Raw genomic sequence first — 14,474 nt, 5'->3', positions numbered from 1 at the left:
CGGGGGGTGGGGGGGGGGGGCTGTGGGGGAGAGAAGGAAGGACGGGAGTCCTGCAGAGGAAGTACGCGGCAGGCTCCCCGGGATGGCGGGGCAGAGCGCCCGGAGGCCGCGCTTCCCGGAGAGGCGAGGCTGCCAACAGTACTTTCCGGACCGAAGCTGCTGGAATGCTGAGGCCTGAGTCTCCGGCTGATTGAGGCACTAACTGCGTGTTCCTCACCCCTCCTATGTGAGAGGTGGCAGGGGAACAGACCCCCGGCAAGAAAGTGTGTTTGTGTTGAGGTGGGGGTCAGGAGTTGGGTTTAGTGAGACGTAGGCTTGGAGCAAGCTTGGAAGTGAGACCTCATTGTCTGTAAAGGGTGGGTCGGTGGTGGCGGTTGAGGAAACAGGATTCTCCAGATCAGGCAGGTGGCAAGGAGGGGAGATGGGGAGAAGGCCTCAGAATGGAAGGCAGGGAGCTGGCCTCAACAGCCTTCTCCCATCTGCATCCACCTCCCCACTTGGGTAATCTTTCAGGGCTACTAATCAGTAAAATGATTTACCCGAGACCTATGGAGCAAGAAACCATTGGAATCCCTCCTGAGGGAGATGCTAAGTCCCAGAGAATTTGGGCAAGGTCAGGCCGCCAGGAGGTAGTAGAGCTGTCTCAAGCACAAGACTTCTGGTTCCGAGTGCTAGGCTCTTTTCATTAAAAAAGCTATTTCCAATTGGGCAGATGCTAGAAGCCCTGACTTGGTTGCAAACAAAACCTGGCAGCATTTCCAGGAGTGGTGGGGCAGGGGGACGTGGACACAGACTCTGTGTGGGCGCTAGGACCAAGTAGATGGGGTTTCCCAGGCAGCCACCCCTCCCAGGCTGCTGCAGTGGTGGCTGCAGTTCCCTCTGGTGCCCCAGTGCTGGGCTTCCAGGACTGCCGTCCACACCCCAGCGCTCATTTCCTCTTCTCTACCTTGTCTGCTTTTCCTGATTGTTTTCCCTTTCTTCCCTGCCTCTCAAATAAATGAGAAAAAGATGAGAAAGCAGAGAACATAGGGAAAGTTTCTTACCAATTTAGCTGTTTTGAGAAAGGGAAGCTTTTTTCCTTCTTTTTTTCCTCTGGCATCTCTTTGTTTCCTATCTTTTCCTTCCCCACTTTCTTCATGGGCCTCATTGGTGTAATCCCCTAGTGGGTATAGGCCAGGTAGAGGCTGCCTACCTGCCCCTGCCCCCCGCTTCTTCCTGGCCCCTCAGGTGCTCAGAGCTTCCTCTGGCCTCAGGCTCACCCCTACTGAAGCTTGCCTATGAGAGCTTTGTGTCAGGCAGATCCCAGTTCTGCCACCAGCTAGGTATCACACAGCTCTCTCTGGCTTTGGTTTGTCTAACCATAATAAATGCTACTTTAAGTGCTTTATATATGTAACCCATTTAATCCTTAAAGATGCTAGGAAGTTAGTGCTGCAACCCACATTTTACAGATGAATTAACTAAGGGGTAGAACACAGTCACACAGATAGTGTCAGAGCTGGGATTTGAACCCCAGTAGTCTGGCTTCTGAGTCTACAGACAGTCTTAGTCATGCTCAATAAATGGTAATTGTTTTTATTAGTGGGTCATTTTCCCGGTTCTGGGCCAGGCCCAGAGAAAATGCCCCCACTGCCATTGACCAGGGATGCTGCCTCTGCCTGACCCACGTCTCCCACCTTCTCCCACCAGATGCCGGTGCAGCTGACAACAGCCCTTCGTGTGGTGGGCACCAGCCTGTTTGCCCTGGCAGTGCTGGGTGGCATCCTGGCAGCTTATGTGACAGGCTACCAGTTCATCCACACAGAAAAACACTACCTGTCCTTCGGGCTGTACGGTGCCATCCTGGGTCTGCACCTGCTCATCCAGAGCCTGTTTGCCTTCCTGGAGCACCGGCGCATGCGGCGGGCAGGCCGGCCACTGAAGCTGCCCTCCCCGCTGCGGCGCTCTGTGGCGCTCTGCATCGCTGCATACCAGGAGGACCCCGACTACTTGCGCAAGTGCCTGCGCTCAGCCCAGCGCATCGCCTTCCCCGACCTCAAGGTGGTCATGGTGGTGGATGGCAATCGCCAGGAGGATGCCTACATGCTGGACATCTTCCATGAGGTGCTAGGTGGCACCGAGCAAGCCGGCTTCTTTGTGTGGCGCAGCAACTTCCATGAGGCGGGTGAGGGTGAGACGGAGGCCAGCCTTCAGGAGGGCATGGACCGCGTGCACAACGTGGTGCAGGCCAGCACCTTCTCATGCATCATGCAGAAGTGGGGAGGCAAGCGAGAGGTCATGTACACGGCCTTCAAGGCCCTTGGTGATTCAGTGGACTACATCCAGGTAAGCGTGCCTCCCTAGGTGTATGTGGACATGTGGGCGTGTCCAGCCAGGCAGGCATACGCTCCTGGGGACTTGTAGGCCCAGTCTAGGGCCTTTGTGTTATGCACATTCCTCCTCTGCACTTAAGAAGGCAGTAGGCACCATGGTTCTCAACAGCAGTCCTGGGGTTAAAAAGACCTGGGAGGGAATCCTGGTTCTGCTGTTACTTAGCTCTGTGACTCTGGGCAGGCCTATGGATTGGTATCCTAATAATAGCAAACAGGGGTAAAGTGTATAGCATTTACTTATACCAGACACTGTTGTAGGCACTTCATACATTTTAGTTCTTTTAATCCTCGTAGTACTCCTAGGAGATAGGTACTATTATTATTTCCACTTACAGAAACTGAGCCTGAAGCACAGAGAGGCTAAGTAACTTACCTAATGTCACATGGCAGTAAGGTGCAGAGCCAGGATTTGAGCCTCGGCAGTCTGTCCTTGTCTGCTGTACAATACTGCCTCGATACTGGCAACATGGGGATGAGCCTCTTCATAAAGAAGTGTGGGGAAAAGCAAAAAAAAAATCATGCTGCCAAGCACTCAAATAGTTTTAGTTATGGACTAAAAAGTCCAACTCTTTCCGGTGTCAAGTTCTTATCTGTGAGGTGGAGGGACACGTGCGAATCATCCCCCACCCCGATTCTGCAGCCGTCTTGGCAGGGCCAGGACCCTGAACAGACCCTGCCTAGCTTCCAGCCAAAGCAGGCATTGACACCAGCCTGGAAATTTTATTATGCTGACAAGGTTAACATTGCTCCAATTTTCTTTTCCTTTTTAAAATTAATTTTATTTTTGGCTATGTTGGGTCTTCATTGTGGTGCATGGGCTTCTCATTGTGGTGGCTTCTTTTGTTGAGCAGCGTGGGCTGTAGGCGTGTGGGCTTCAGTAGTTGTGGCACTCAGGCTCAGTAGTTGTGGCTCGTGGTCTCTAGAGCACAGGCTCAGTAGTTGTGGCACACGGGCTTAGTTGCTCCGCGGCATGTGGGATCTTCCCGGACCAGGGCTCGAACCCATGTCCCCTACATTGGCAGGTGGACTCTTAACCACCGCACCACCAGGGAAGTCCCCTGCTCCAATTTTCAAATAACAGAACCTAGAGAAAACTGATGAAAGGTCATGCATTTCAGTACCAAGTAGAAACTGACACCCAGGACCCCAGATTTCTGGTCCAGCATCCACTGTCCACTCCTCTGTTCCTGCCCTTCTCTGTCGCTTGAATGGATAGTGGCTGCTGCAGTAGCCCACCTACGTGCCAGCAGTCTTGCTGACAGCATGTTGCATACTCCAATATTCAAATTTTCTTTACTGTACCCACCTAAAATTAGCTTGCCACAGATTTTTTGTTTTTGGCTGTTTAGAAAGTTGCAATGAGAGCTGGCATATTTGTCTTTTTCTGTCTTCTTAGGCCCAAGGACCTCCTCAGCCTTGGAGAGGGAGGGATGTGAGACAGTTCTTGATTCTGCAGTTCACCTAGGGTCAAGGGGCCTTTGAGACTTGCCTGGGGACTCAGAAGATTTAGAAAAAGCCCTTGAGCCCTCCTGGCACGTGCTCAAGCCGTCGTGACTCTGTCATCTACTCCCTTGAAGCACAGGATCCCCCCAGACCTGCTCTACCACACCTCTTCCTTTCTTCTGTGCTCTGGTGGATCAGCAGATAGGCTCATGCACCTGAGCCAGCCTTTCTCTTGAAGGCTCTGGGCTCACTACTTGGGGCAGCCCTGGGCACCAGTCATTAAACACTCTGGGTTTCTGCCTGTCTTCATGAGCCCTGCTGAAGGTGTCTTTCCCTCTTCAGGAGATAACCCTGCTCCAGCCAGTGGGGAAACTCAGGCAGCCAAGAGCTCTAACTTTCCTAACCTTGCTCAGCTGGAAAGACCTCCCTGGGGTGAGGGAAGCCAAGCAGCGTGAGGAATGAGATAGGGTCATGGCAGGAAGTAGTCTTGAGACCAGCAGCCCTAGGAAGCTTGGCCGGTAAGCTGAGGGGGCTCTGGGAGTCTGGCCTGAGGCTCCCTGGGGCCTTCCCAGTCTGGGCCAGGATTGTAAGGATGTGTCATTGTGCAGGTAGGAGGGAGTGGCTGTGATGACTCTGCCTGGTTCCCCCTCTGCCTTCTGCTGCTTGTCTATGGCCACTGAGTCTTCCAACATGGAGAGAGAAAGCATAGGGTTGGAGTGTAGAGGGCGGCCCCCTTCCTGAAGGCTAATAGGCCCTCAGCAACTTTAGTAAAATGATTTTAGGCTTTTGCAGAACAGGGTTTGGGCTTATCTGTGGATACTGTTCTTTGCTCTCTCAGGGGTCAGGAAACCAATTCCTCTACTCTGGTTATCTGGGCTTTTTGTATCATCTCAATTTTCTAGAAAACAGAGAAGGAGTCAGCCACCAGAGTAAGTGTTTGTAGCCCAGGTTCAACTAATAACAATAACAGGCCACCTGTTAGAAATAAACCAGGAGTCTCCCTAGGAAAGGCGGGCAGGTGGGCAGGATTTGATCCAGGTCCTGACTGGAGGTAGCTGGTGCCAGCTTCCAGGCCCATCCAGAGTAGAATCTACGTGAGAGCAGCCCTTGGCCATGCCGTGCCCTGATCTGGGAGACTTGGCCAACAGAACACAGAAGGCCTGGCAGCCTCATTAGAGGTCCTGTGACTGGGCTAAATACATCCTCCACTTAGGCTGGTTGTCTAAGAGGCCAGAGGCTGAAACAGGGAAGACCCTGTTCTTAATAATCCTATGAGCAAGCTTTGGGCAGTGTAGCCTCTGGCAGGAGCCATTTCTTGGCCTTCTGAGAAATGTCTGCTGGTCCTGGTTTAGCCACAATGCTTGTCATCTGATTTCAATGACTTTTTGAAGAGAAATACTATTTTGAAGAGAAATAATATTTTGAGAAATATTTTAAGACCACTTCTGAGGAGGCTGGCTCTGTAAGGGGCTAAAGATTTCGCCAGTGCTAAGCACTTCTCCCTTTCTGGGCCCAGCACGGAATGTCTCCTGGAGATGTCTCGGTCTAGTGGCTATCAAGCCTGGTACCTGAACGCGTTTTCTTACTTTCCTTTGTTATTCATTTCACCCCTTCTATTTGGCATAGACTTCTCTGCTAGTAGCTTGAAGTGTATCATGTGAAAGGTGTGTGTGTGTACCTGAGGTCGAAATGGACTGATAGTGCATTCCCTCTGCAGGTGTGTGACTCTGACACTGTGCTGGATCCAGCCTGCACAATTGAAATGCTTCGAGTCCTGGAGGAGGACCCCCAAGTAGGAGGAGTCGGGGGAGATGTCCAAGTAAGAAGTCACCAAGGATTCCTGGGGGGGGCGGTCTGGATTCTATCTGCTTCTTAATCTAATTGGATATGCTTAGGAATGGACATCTTGACTTCCTAGTGTTTTGGAGGGGTGTTTCCTCTTTGACAGTTTTCAGTGGTATCAAAGGGCTCATCTGCTACCCAACCCCTTTCCTGTTCTTTTAAGTGGGGAGAAATTACTTAACAGGTATATAGAGAGCCTATGCTGCTGGGAGGGGCACAGTGTTCTGAGGCCATCCATCCTGGAGGCGGCTTCCTTTTTGGCCAATGGTGCACCAAGCAACTCCGAAGTTAGACCCCTGAGAAACCCTTGCTCTTAGGGACGTTGCACTGAAGAGCTCCGGGCAGTATGGTACAAATAAAGGGTCAGATCTTCTTCCAAGGGTACTGCTGGCAACATACCATGTCTTCCCAAGCAGCTTTCCAACTGCAGAAAGGGTCAGGATGGGTGGCTGGGGTGTGTGCTTCTTTCTCAAGCCTTTCTCTTGGCCACCACCACAGGCTGCCTCCTGAGATTGAAGGTGGCTTTAACTGCTAGAGCAACTTCATTGGGACAGTCGGTGCAGATGACACGGAGGAGGGGTGGGGCTGGTGCTGGGGAGAGTGACTGGGTATGGTCGCCTCCTCTGAGCCTCTGGTTTCCCAGCTCTGGCTGGGCGAGGACTCACGGCCAGGAACTGGAGCAATGGGCTTCAGCACTTGGGGTGTAGGGAGGCCTCGTGGTCTCTGGTGTCTGTCTCCTGGGGCTCATGTCCTCAGGCAAGGAGGCCCAGCATCTCTGGTTCCCTTGCAGATCCTCAACAAATACGATTCATGGATCTCCTTCCTGAGCAGTGTGCGGTACTGGATGGCCTTCAACGTGGAGCGGGCTTGCCAGTCCTACTTTGGCTGTGTGCAGTGCATTAGCGGGCCCTTGGGCATGTACCGTAACAGCCTCCTTCAGCAATTCTTGGAGGACTGGTACCATCAGAAGTTCCTAGGCAGCAAGTGCAGCTTTGGAGATGACCGGCACCTCACCAACCGAGTCCTGAGTCTCGGCTACAGGACTAAGTATACAGCTCGCTCTAAATGCCTCACAGAGACCCCCACCAAGTACCTTCGGTGGCTTAACCAGCAGACCCGCTGGAGCAAGTCTTACTTCCGTGAGTGGCTCTACAACTCTCTGTGGTTCCACAAGCACCACCTCTGGATGACCTACGAATCAGTGGTCACGGGTTTCTTCCCCTTCTTCCTTATCGCCACAGTCATACAGCTTTTCTACCGTGGCCGCATCTGGAACATTCTTCTCTTCCTGCTGACAGTGCAGCTGGTGGGCATTATCAAGGCTACATACGCCTGCTTCCTTCGGGGCAACGCAGAGATGATCTTCATGTCACTATACTCCCTTCTCTATATGTCCAGCCTCCTGCCAGCCAAGATCTTTGCCATTGCTACCATCAACAAGTCTGGCTGGGGTACCTCTGGCCGAAAAACCATTGTGGTGAACTTCATTGGCCTCATCCCTGTGTCCATCTGGGTGGCAGTCCTCCTTGGGGGGCTGGCCTACACAGCTTACTGCCAGGATCTGTTCAGTGAGACGGAGCTAGCCTTCCTTGTCTCTGGGGCCATCCTGTACGGCTGCTACTGGGTGGCCCTCCTCATGTTGTATCTGGCCATCATTGCCCGGCGATGCGGGAAGAAGCCAGAGCAGTATAGCTTAGCTTTTGCTGAGGTGTGACGTAGCCCTCAAGCAGAGCGGGAAAAGTGCAATGGGTAAGGGAGGGAAGGGGAATGGAGAAGATGGGGTGGGAGGGAGGAGGGAGTGCTGTTTTAGTTTTTTAATGGTCCAAAGGACAAATGTGAAGTGCAAAGAATGGTGACTGTAGTACGGCCTGGGCCAGCTCTGCTTAGAGGAGGCAAGTCCAGCTCAGGGTGATGGAGGAGGCATGTATGTTTTCAGGCCGCCTGTCTGCTTGCCTCTGTGCACACAGTGGCCTCTGGGCAACATTCCACTTCCTCCCCTGAGATCCAGAGGGAACTCAGAAGTGTGCTAAACCAAACAGTAAGTTCCATTCAGTGGCAGCTTCTGACGGGTGAGTAAGCAAGGAGGGTCCGTGGGAAGCGGTTCTCTTAGCCCACCTGAACAAAATCAGAGGTGGTGGGAGAATTTCTGAGAGATCTGGGCCAGCTAGTAATGTGTCCCCACCTCGATCTAGTTATCAATGCAATAAGATTGTGCCTGAAATACAAAGCCCAGAAGCCTGATCTTTGGGCATCAGAAAACAGGGTCCAGGAATGGTGCTTTCTTATGTGAAGTACTGCATTCCACATCTCAACATCCCAAGGATGAGCCAGACTAGCAGGGAGTTAGCACTGGACTGGTTTTAAGTGTGAAGTGTGTGTATATATATGTTAAAAAGGAAAGTTTGCCAGGAGGAACAAACGGTGGTGGTGGTGCTAAAGGCCATAGCTCAAGGCTCTATGGAGGCCTTGAGCTGAATGTATTCTACCTGGAAATTGCCTACATATCTAGATTGTCTTGTCTGTGATCTCTACTGAGGAGGTAAAATGTTTTCGTCATCTACCAGGAAGATTAAACCCCAACATGCTCAGAAAGGAAGTGAGGGCTTGGCTATTTCAACCTGTGTACTCCTGAATTCCACTCTCAAATTCAGCTCTGACTGAGTCTAAGACAGCCTCCTCACTTCGCTTCGCTTCACTTCACTTCACAGTGATAGTCACCTGTTCCACCCTCCTCCTCATCAGGAAAGTTTTTCAAGGTGGCAAGTGACACCGAGCCTGGACTCTCACGGGCCCCTCTGCAATAGGCAAGCCTGCCCTCAGCACGTGGGGAAAAGCTATTAGGAGCCTCTGACCACACTGGCTACAGTCTTGGAACTGCCTGGACAGATTCCTTGGCAGATGAGCAGCACCCATGACGTTCAGGCTACGGTTGTTGACAATCACCTCTAATGGAAAGCTTTTCAGTGTTCCCTAAGGGAACCCTCAATCCAAGCTGGTCATCATTGAGCCTGTCCATTCTCCTCAGTGGCTTCTCCAGGGAATTCTTACAGCCAAGTTGTGGATAGTCATTACTGCATTTGCTTGCTTCTGTCCAGAAACCGAACTAGGAGATGGAATTGGTATCTAAATCCTAAGGTTCTTCTCTTCTCTCACGCCTCTCGAGGCTGATTTCCCTCTTTTTTGGAGGGGGAGTGAGGGAAGGCCATTTTCTACAGATCTGCAATCCACAGACTGTTCTGAGCTCTTGGATTTGAAAACTGGAATATTGACTAAGCCTTTGACTTAGAGGTTGCTTGCTCAAGCGTGCTTTCTCACCAAACATCCACTCTCAGAGGGGCCTGCTGAGCCCTCAGAACCAGCACTAAGGTGGACGGTAGTCGAGGGGGCAAGCCTCTAGTGTGCCCAGGTGCTTCCTACGAAGGAACAAAGTGTGCTCTGAGCCAGACTGGCAAACCCTGGTGCTTCATCTCCCATGAACTCGGAGGTCTTCCAGCTGCAGCGAACACTGCTGCATCACACAGACCTTGAGTTTGTAAGAAGACGACTGCTGGTTGACATCAGGCCTAAACCATGAAGGCTGAGAAGAGGCGGCAGGCGTTTGCTGAAGGCAGTTGTTCCAGGCTCTTCCATGTTTTTGCTGGCCAAGAAGTAAACTATTTTGAGCATTACAATGGAAGAAATCCGGTCAGCCAACTGCAGAGCTCAGACTTCACTAAGGGCTTGTTTTTCTTCAGCTTTTACTTGAAGGTTAATGTAGGATGGACTCCCAGATGGAGAACTCTTGGCTGTCCTACCATCAGCTCTGCCTTGCTCCGTGACAATCAACTTTCTCCAGATCAAGAGAAGGCAGGTACAAGTAGTGGGCCCACAACGTTTGACCTCAACTGGTTTTTCTAAGTTATTTTGTACATTTTTCAGCAGCGAAACCAAACTGGGTCTTCAGCTTTATTCCCGTTTCTTGTAAGGGAAGAGCCTTTATACAATTGGACACATTTTGGGTTTTCCTCAATGAGAATTTTAATCCTCTTTTGTATTATTTCTACAATAATTTGTAAACATATTTATTTTTACTTTTTTTTTTTTTTTTTTACTTTCAGGTCAAATTTTTTATACTGCACTTATTTGTCAAAATAAAGATTCTCACATAATGCTGGTACCTCTGAGCTCCTCCCTCCCTCTTTGTACTTAACAAAAGCTAGCTCTTTATTCCAGTTTCAAGATTGGTACTCGAGGAAGAACTAGTTTTGCCAAGGAAATTCCGGTGGAACTCAGAAGCAGGTAAGTTGTCACAGCTGCCTCTGGACCTGGGGAATACAGTAGGTCTACCTTGATAACTGCACACCTATGGTGGCTTAATTTTTTATTGTAGAGAGTGGACTGGGTCTTTGGTGAAATTACGAGCCAGTGAGTGAGCCCTAGTTAACCAGCTAAGGCTAAAAACCAAAGCTTGCTTCCTCCTTGAAAATGTCTGTCATTATCTGGAAGGTAATGTAGGACTGTGGCCAAGCTGAAACAATGAAAAGCAGTGGGTAAACTTCCTTCCCTGTGGAACAGGTAATAAAAAGGGAGTGAAATCAATAGCCCTCTCGTCCCATTTATTAAAGAAACAGTAAGAAAAGGTACAATGCAGGAAAACACCAACCATCCTTTCACATCAGGCTGAACGAAGCACAGTGATTTCTCCCCTTCACTCCCCCCACCCCCACCCCAATTCCCATAACCCCATCCACGTCAGTTTAATTTTGAGGTTCTCTGATTGGGAGTACCAGTGGAGAGGGAGCAGGATGAGTAGTGGAGCCTTGATCCTGGCCTTCTCTAAGTCCCAGGAGAAGGGAGTTGCAGGCCCGGTTAGGCCAGCAGAAATCTGGTGGCTCTCTGAAGTGGCTGCACTTCCCTGTTCTGTGTTCCAGCCCCCAGGGGAAGGTATGGCAGTAGAGCGTGACCAGGTCAGCGCTGCTGAAGCATGGTCCACTCACCAACGCAACATTTCTAGACAGCAGTGAGCTGATTCTCCGGTGGTGAGCAGGGGACCGCATATGAATTGGAACCTGCAGGCCAATGTATCCCTGAGGAAAAGTCCACAAGAACAATTCAAGAAACTAGTAAGAAACAAGGGGCAGAAAGCTGTGGGACAAAAGCACAGCAGGCTTCTGGAAGGCTGGAGATTCCTTCTCGCAAGGCGGGATCATTCCCACCTGCCAAAGTCCATGTCCCACAGGTAACATTTCACCTTCAGTCAAGAAAGACGCAGAGGGGGGGAAAAGGCTCATTTGAATTTGAGCCCCAGCTATGTACTTCAGACTGTAGCTCCATATCTACCCTTTCACCTAAAACACAGCCCCTGCCCAGAACCACAGTGCCTGGAAACCAAGGTGGTCCTGGAGAGAAAATGGTGTTTAAGGGGGTAACATTCCATTTGGGTACATTGCAGCCATTGGAGCCCCTGGTCTGGGGAAAGCAGCTGGGTTTGTTCCAGGGAGGCTCCCCACTCTAGGAAATGGGACCAAAGTCTTGCTTGCAGGGCCATTCATCCTTGGAAAGGAAGCTGGGTTTAGACCCAGGGTCCCAGTTGGCCTTGCAAAAGGAGCTGGGTTGATACCCACCGGGCCTGCTGGCGAAGAGCCTAGGGGCCCAGGAGCTGACCTGGGGAAAGTAACCTGACCAGGGCCTAATGGGCCAGTAGACCTTGGGAAGGTAGCTGGACTTGGACCCTGTAAACCAGTGGCCCTTGGAAAGTTAGCTGGGTTGGAGCCTAGTGGCCCAGAGGCTCTTGGGAAAATTGCCGGACTTGAGCCCTGGAGGCCAGCAGACCTCTGGAAGTTAACTGGGTTTGAAGCCAATGTGTTAGAAGACTGAGAGAAAGCAGCTGGGTTCAATCCCCCTGAACCTGTCCCCCTTGGAAAAGGATTAGCATTTACTCCCATGGGGCCAGCGGGCCTTGAAAAATGAGCTGAATTAGGGCCAATGGGGCCAGGAGCCCTCGACATGGGAGATGGATTTGGCCCCGGAAGGCCAATTCCCCGAGAGCCAGGACCCGAGTTTGGGCCTATGGGGCCAGGTATTCTAGCCATGGAAGATGGGCTTGTGCCCATGTTTCCAGAAGACTGTGAGAAAGCAGCTGAATTTGCTCCTAAAAGACCTGCTGCTCTTAGAATGGGTGCAAGATCTAGGCTTTGAGGTCCAGCCATTCTTAAGTTAAGACCAGATCCTGTGCCCAAGAGGCCACCTGCTCTGGTGTCCAAATTAGGGCTTGGAGCCAGGCCACCTGCCCTTGGGTTAGGCCCAAGGCCTGGGCCCAGGCCACTTGACCTTGGGTTGGACCCAAGGCCAGGGCCTGGAAACATACCTGACCTCGGGGCAGGGTTTGTACCTACAAAGCCTGATCTCAGATTGGGACTTGGTCCGGGGCCCAGGCCAACGGGCCTAGGATTGGGAGGACCGTTCCCAGAAGTCAACAGGACACCTGCTCTCAGGTTGGGTCCAGATCCAGGGCCCATTGGGCCACCACTTCTGGGGTCAGGACCTGTTCCCAGAAGACCACCTGGCCTTGGGTTGGACATAGGACCTGGCCCTGGGAGACCCCCTAACCTTGGGTTAGACAGAGGCCCTGGGCCTGGAAGAACCCCTGCTCTAGGATTTAGAGCTGACCCTGGGCTTGGGCCCAAGAGACCACCCGGCCTTGGGAAAGAAACTGCACCTGTGCCAGTGGGATTCATCCCTCTTGGAAAAGAAGCCATGCCTGGGTCACGAGCACCAGCAGGGAAAGGTGCTGGATTTGAAGCCAATGAGCCTGATGAAGTTGGAAAAGGAGACGGGTTCCTTGGAAACGGGGCCAAATTTCCACCAAGAGAGCCGGTTGCCATAAGGAAGGGATCTGAGTTCATACCCAGAGGGTGGCCTGTGTTTAAAGCAGGACCCCCTTGTGGTCCCAGGGAACTGTCCATCCGTCCTCGAGGTGGCAGCGGAGCACGAGTCCAAGGAGTTGGCCGCTCTCTAGGGAAAATCCGGGGTTCTTTCATACTTTCTTGGGGACGTTGGTGATAATGGGCTTGGGGCGAGTTTTGAAAAGGATCTTGTTTTTGATGAGTGCTGTTACCACGTACTGGGTGCCACTCCTGCAGTCAAGATCATCACAGTCCTGCTCCCCGGGAGTGTGTTTAACAAGGACGGCAAAAGGTTTCTCCAGATGGATGATTTTCCCATACAGGATATGATGCCCCACGATCAGCACAGGGATTCCCTTTGGCAGAACAAGAATGAGATGCCTGAGGTTCAGGGCAAGGTCGTAACATTCAGGTGCCTTCTAGAGATGCTCTTGGGAGGCAATGCTGGCACCTCCACTCCCTCAACCACTGCTGAGAAGCCACAAAGGACAACCCACCCTCATATCCATTTTACTCTTTCTAGCCCCAAGTAAGAGAATTTCTACTTTTAGAACTGTGACCTTTCCAGATTCCCCAAAGCTAAATTTCCCTGCTACTGCAGAGGTGGGGGGAGAACAAGCAATGGCTTAGCTAGACCTTGAATAACAAACCTGAGGGCAGTCCTCACTCTGGGTCCTGGGAGCACCACCTTGGTGTAGCTTGCTTTCCTGAAGCATTAGGCAGGGAAAGAAAAGTCCCCTCACCTCAGTGGTGTAATGTAGGTCTCCCAGGAGGTTTCCAGCTAATCCAGTGCTGTAGCGAGCCTCGATCTCCCCCTGTAGCTCCATCAGCACCCATTCTGCCAGGCCTCCAGCCCCAGCACTGCAAGCAAAGGGCTGGCGGTTACAATATTTTGGAGGGGTGAAGGATGAATAATAGTGTCCTACACCACCATTCAAGGCCCAAGAGATCTCTTTGCTGAGCACGAATTCTTGGGAAACTGGGCAGTGCTAGACACTGAACTAGAAATGCAAGGATTTGTGCAAGATGCACCTAAGGACCCCAATTCTTCCAGGGAAATTTCAAACCTATATAGCCCTAATCATTCAAGCTAAATTAAAAAAGTCTCAAAAGGTACTCACCTGGAAATAATGATCTGCACCATGAGCTTCCCGTCTTTAAAAAGCAACTGAAAAGAAGCTGTAGAGAAAAAAAATTTCTTTAGGATAACAACAATAGCTAACATTTGTCACTTACTGTGTGCTAGGCACTTTTGTAAGTGCTTTAGACATATTTAATTTCAATCCCCTAACAACTCTATAACATGTAACATTTTAAAACTGATACTGTACATATAAAATTGCTTCAGATCACCAAGGGTCAACTACAGGGTGGAAAGTTAATAGGTATCACAACTGTGTTCAAGGTCGCATAGCTACTAGTCTACGAGCCAGGATCTGAACCGAACACATACACCGCAGAGCCCACACTCTTGGCCAGTATGCTAACTTGCCTTTCTCAAGGATATTATATTTTCCATTCTGCATGGTTCTAAAAAACTAAGGAATTCTTTTAGGTTTTACTTTTTCCTTTGGTGATGATATAAGCTTCATGTCTGCCACTTTGGTTATCTTATATTTCAAGGTTCTAATTATCTCTTTTAACTAAAAGCCAAGAGAATGGAAGAGGTCTTCCAGACAACTTTAGTGAACGGTAAGCTGATTTCTGATGTGATTCTCATCGAACACTTTGCCCATCTTTCATCATTTAGACACTAAGGATACCCTGACGCTTAATCTACTTTCGTTTTATACAATGGCACCACCTGGTGGCAAGTTTGCGGCACTCTACAAGAATGAGTTAAAATGGGACATTTTTGCCTGAAACAACTGGCTTCTTGTACTTTGTCTTCCTGAGAAGGATAGATTAATGGGATTGAGGGATGGGGGATCTA

General features: G+C 50.7%; 3 protein-coding genes across 3 annotated transcripts in view; 1 reads left to right on the top strand and 2 right to left on the bottom strand.

Moving 5' to 3' along the window:
* HAS3 (hyaluronan synthase 3) overlaps positions 1–9,822 on the top strand; it is a 19,757-nt gene extending 9,935 nt beyond the window's left edge. The window contains exons 2-4 of the mRNA XM_024733294.1: positions 1,690–2,325; positions 5,533–5,634; positions 6,448–9,822. Of these exons, the coding sequence (XP_024589062.1) occupies positions 1,690–2,325; positions 5,533–5,634; positions 6,448–7,371 (1,662 nt within the window). The 3' untranslated portion in view covers positions 7,372–9,822. The remainder of the gene's footprint in view (positions 1–1,689; positions 2,326–5,532; positions 5,635–6,447) is intronic.
* Positions 9,823–10,233: 411 nt separating this feature from the next.
* On the bottom strand, positions 10,234–13,720 carry CHTF8 (chromosome transmission fidelity factor 8). Its single transcript, XM_024733318.1, has 3 exons — positions 13,663–13,720; positions 13,285–13,402; positions 10,234–12,897 (listed from the first exon to the last, which is right to left on the bottom strand). The coding sequence occupies exons 1-3, from the start codon at positions 13,683–13,685 to the stop codon at positions 12,673–12,675; spliced, it is 366 nt and encodes a 121-aa protein (XP_024589086.1). The 5' UTR covers positions 13,686–13,720; the 3' UTR covers positions 10,234–12,672.
* Positions 11,023–12,733, bottom strand: DERPC (DERPC proline and glycine rich nuclear protein). Its single transcript, XM_024733306.1, has one exon. The coding sequence runs from the start codon at positions 12,674–12,676 to the stop codon at positions 11,054–11,056; it is 1,623 nt and encodes a 540-aa protein (XP_024589074.1). The 5' UTR covers positions 12,677–12,733; the 3' UTR covers positions 11,023–11,053.
* Positions 13,721–14,474: the final 754 nt, after the last annotated feature.

The sequence above is a fragment of the Neophocaena asiaeorientalis genome, unplaced genomic scaffold (genome assembly GCF_003031525.2).
Source record: "Neophocaena asiaeorientalis asiaeorientalis breed wild unplaced genomic scaffold, Neophocaena_asiaeorientalis_V1.1 scaffold90, whole genome shotgun sequence".
In the NCBI taxonomy this organism is placed as follows: Eukaryota; Metazoa; Chordata; class Mammalia; order Artiodactyla; family Phocoenidae; genus Neophocaena; species Neophocaena asiaeorientalis.
This window is presented reverse-complemented; position numbering and strand designations above follow the sequence as displayed.

What these genes read in the sequence shown, in the direction of transcription:
- CHTF8 (XM_024733318.1), bottom strand. Translation starts at nt 13,685, where the DNA reads ATGGTGCAGATCATTATTTCCAG. An exon ending in GTGCAGATCATTATTTCCAG is followed by an intron (nt 13,403 to 13,662) that starts GTGAGTACCTTT and finishes CTTTGCTTGCAG; the next exon opens with TGCTGGGGCTGGAGGCCTGG. An exon ending in ACCTACATTACACCACTGAG is followed by an intron (nt 12,898 to 13,284) that starts GTGAGGGGACTT and finishes GTTCTGCCAAAG; the next exon opens with GGAATCCCTGTGCTGATCGT.
- DERPC (XM_024733306.1), bottom strand. Translation starts at nt 12,676, where the DNA reads ATGAAAGAACCCCGGATTTTCCCTAGAGAGCGGCCAACTCCTTGGACT.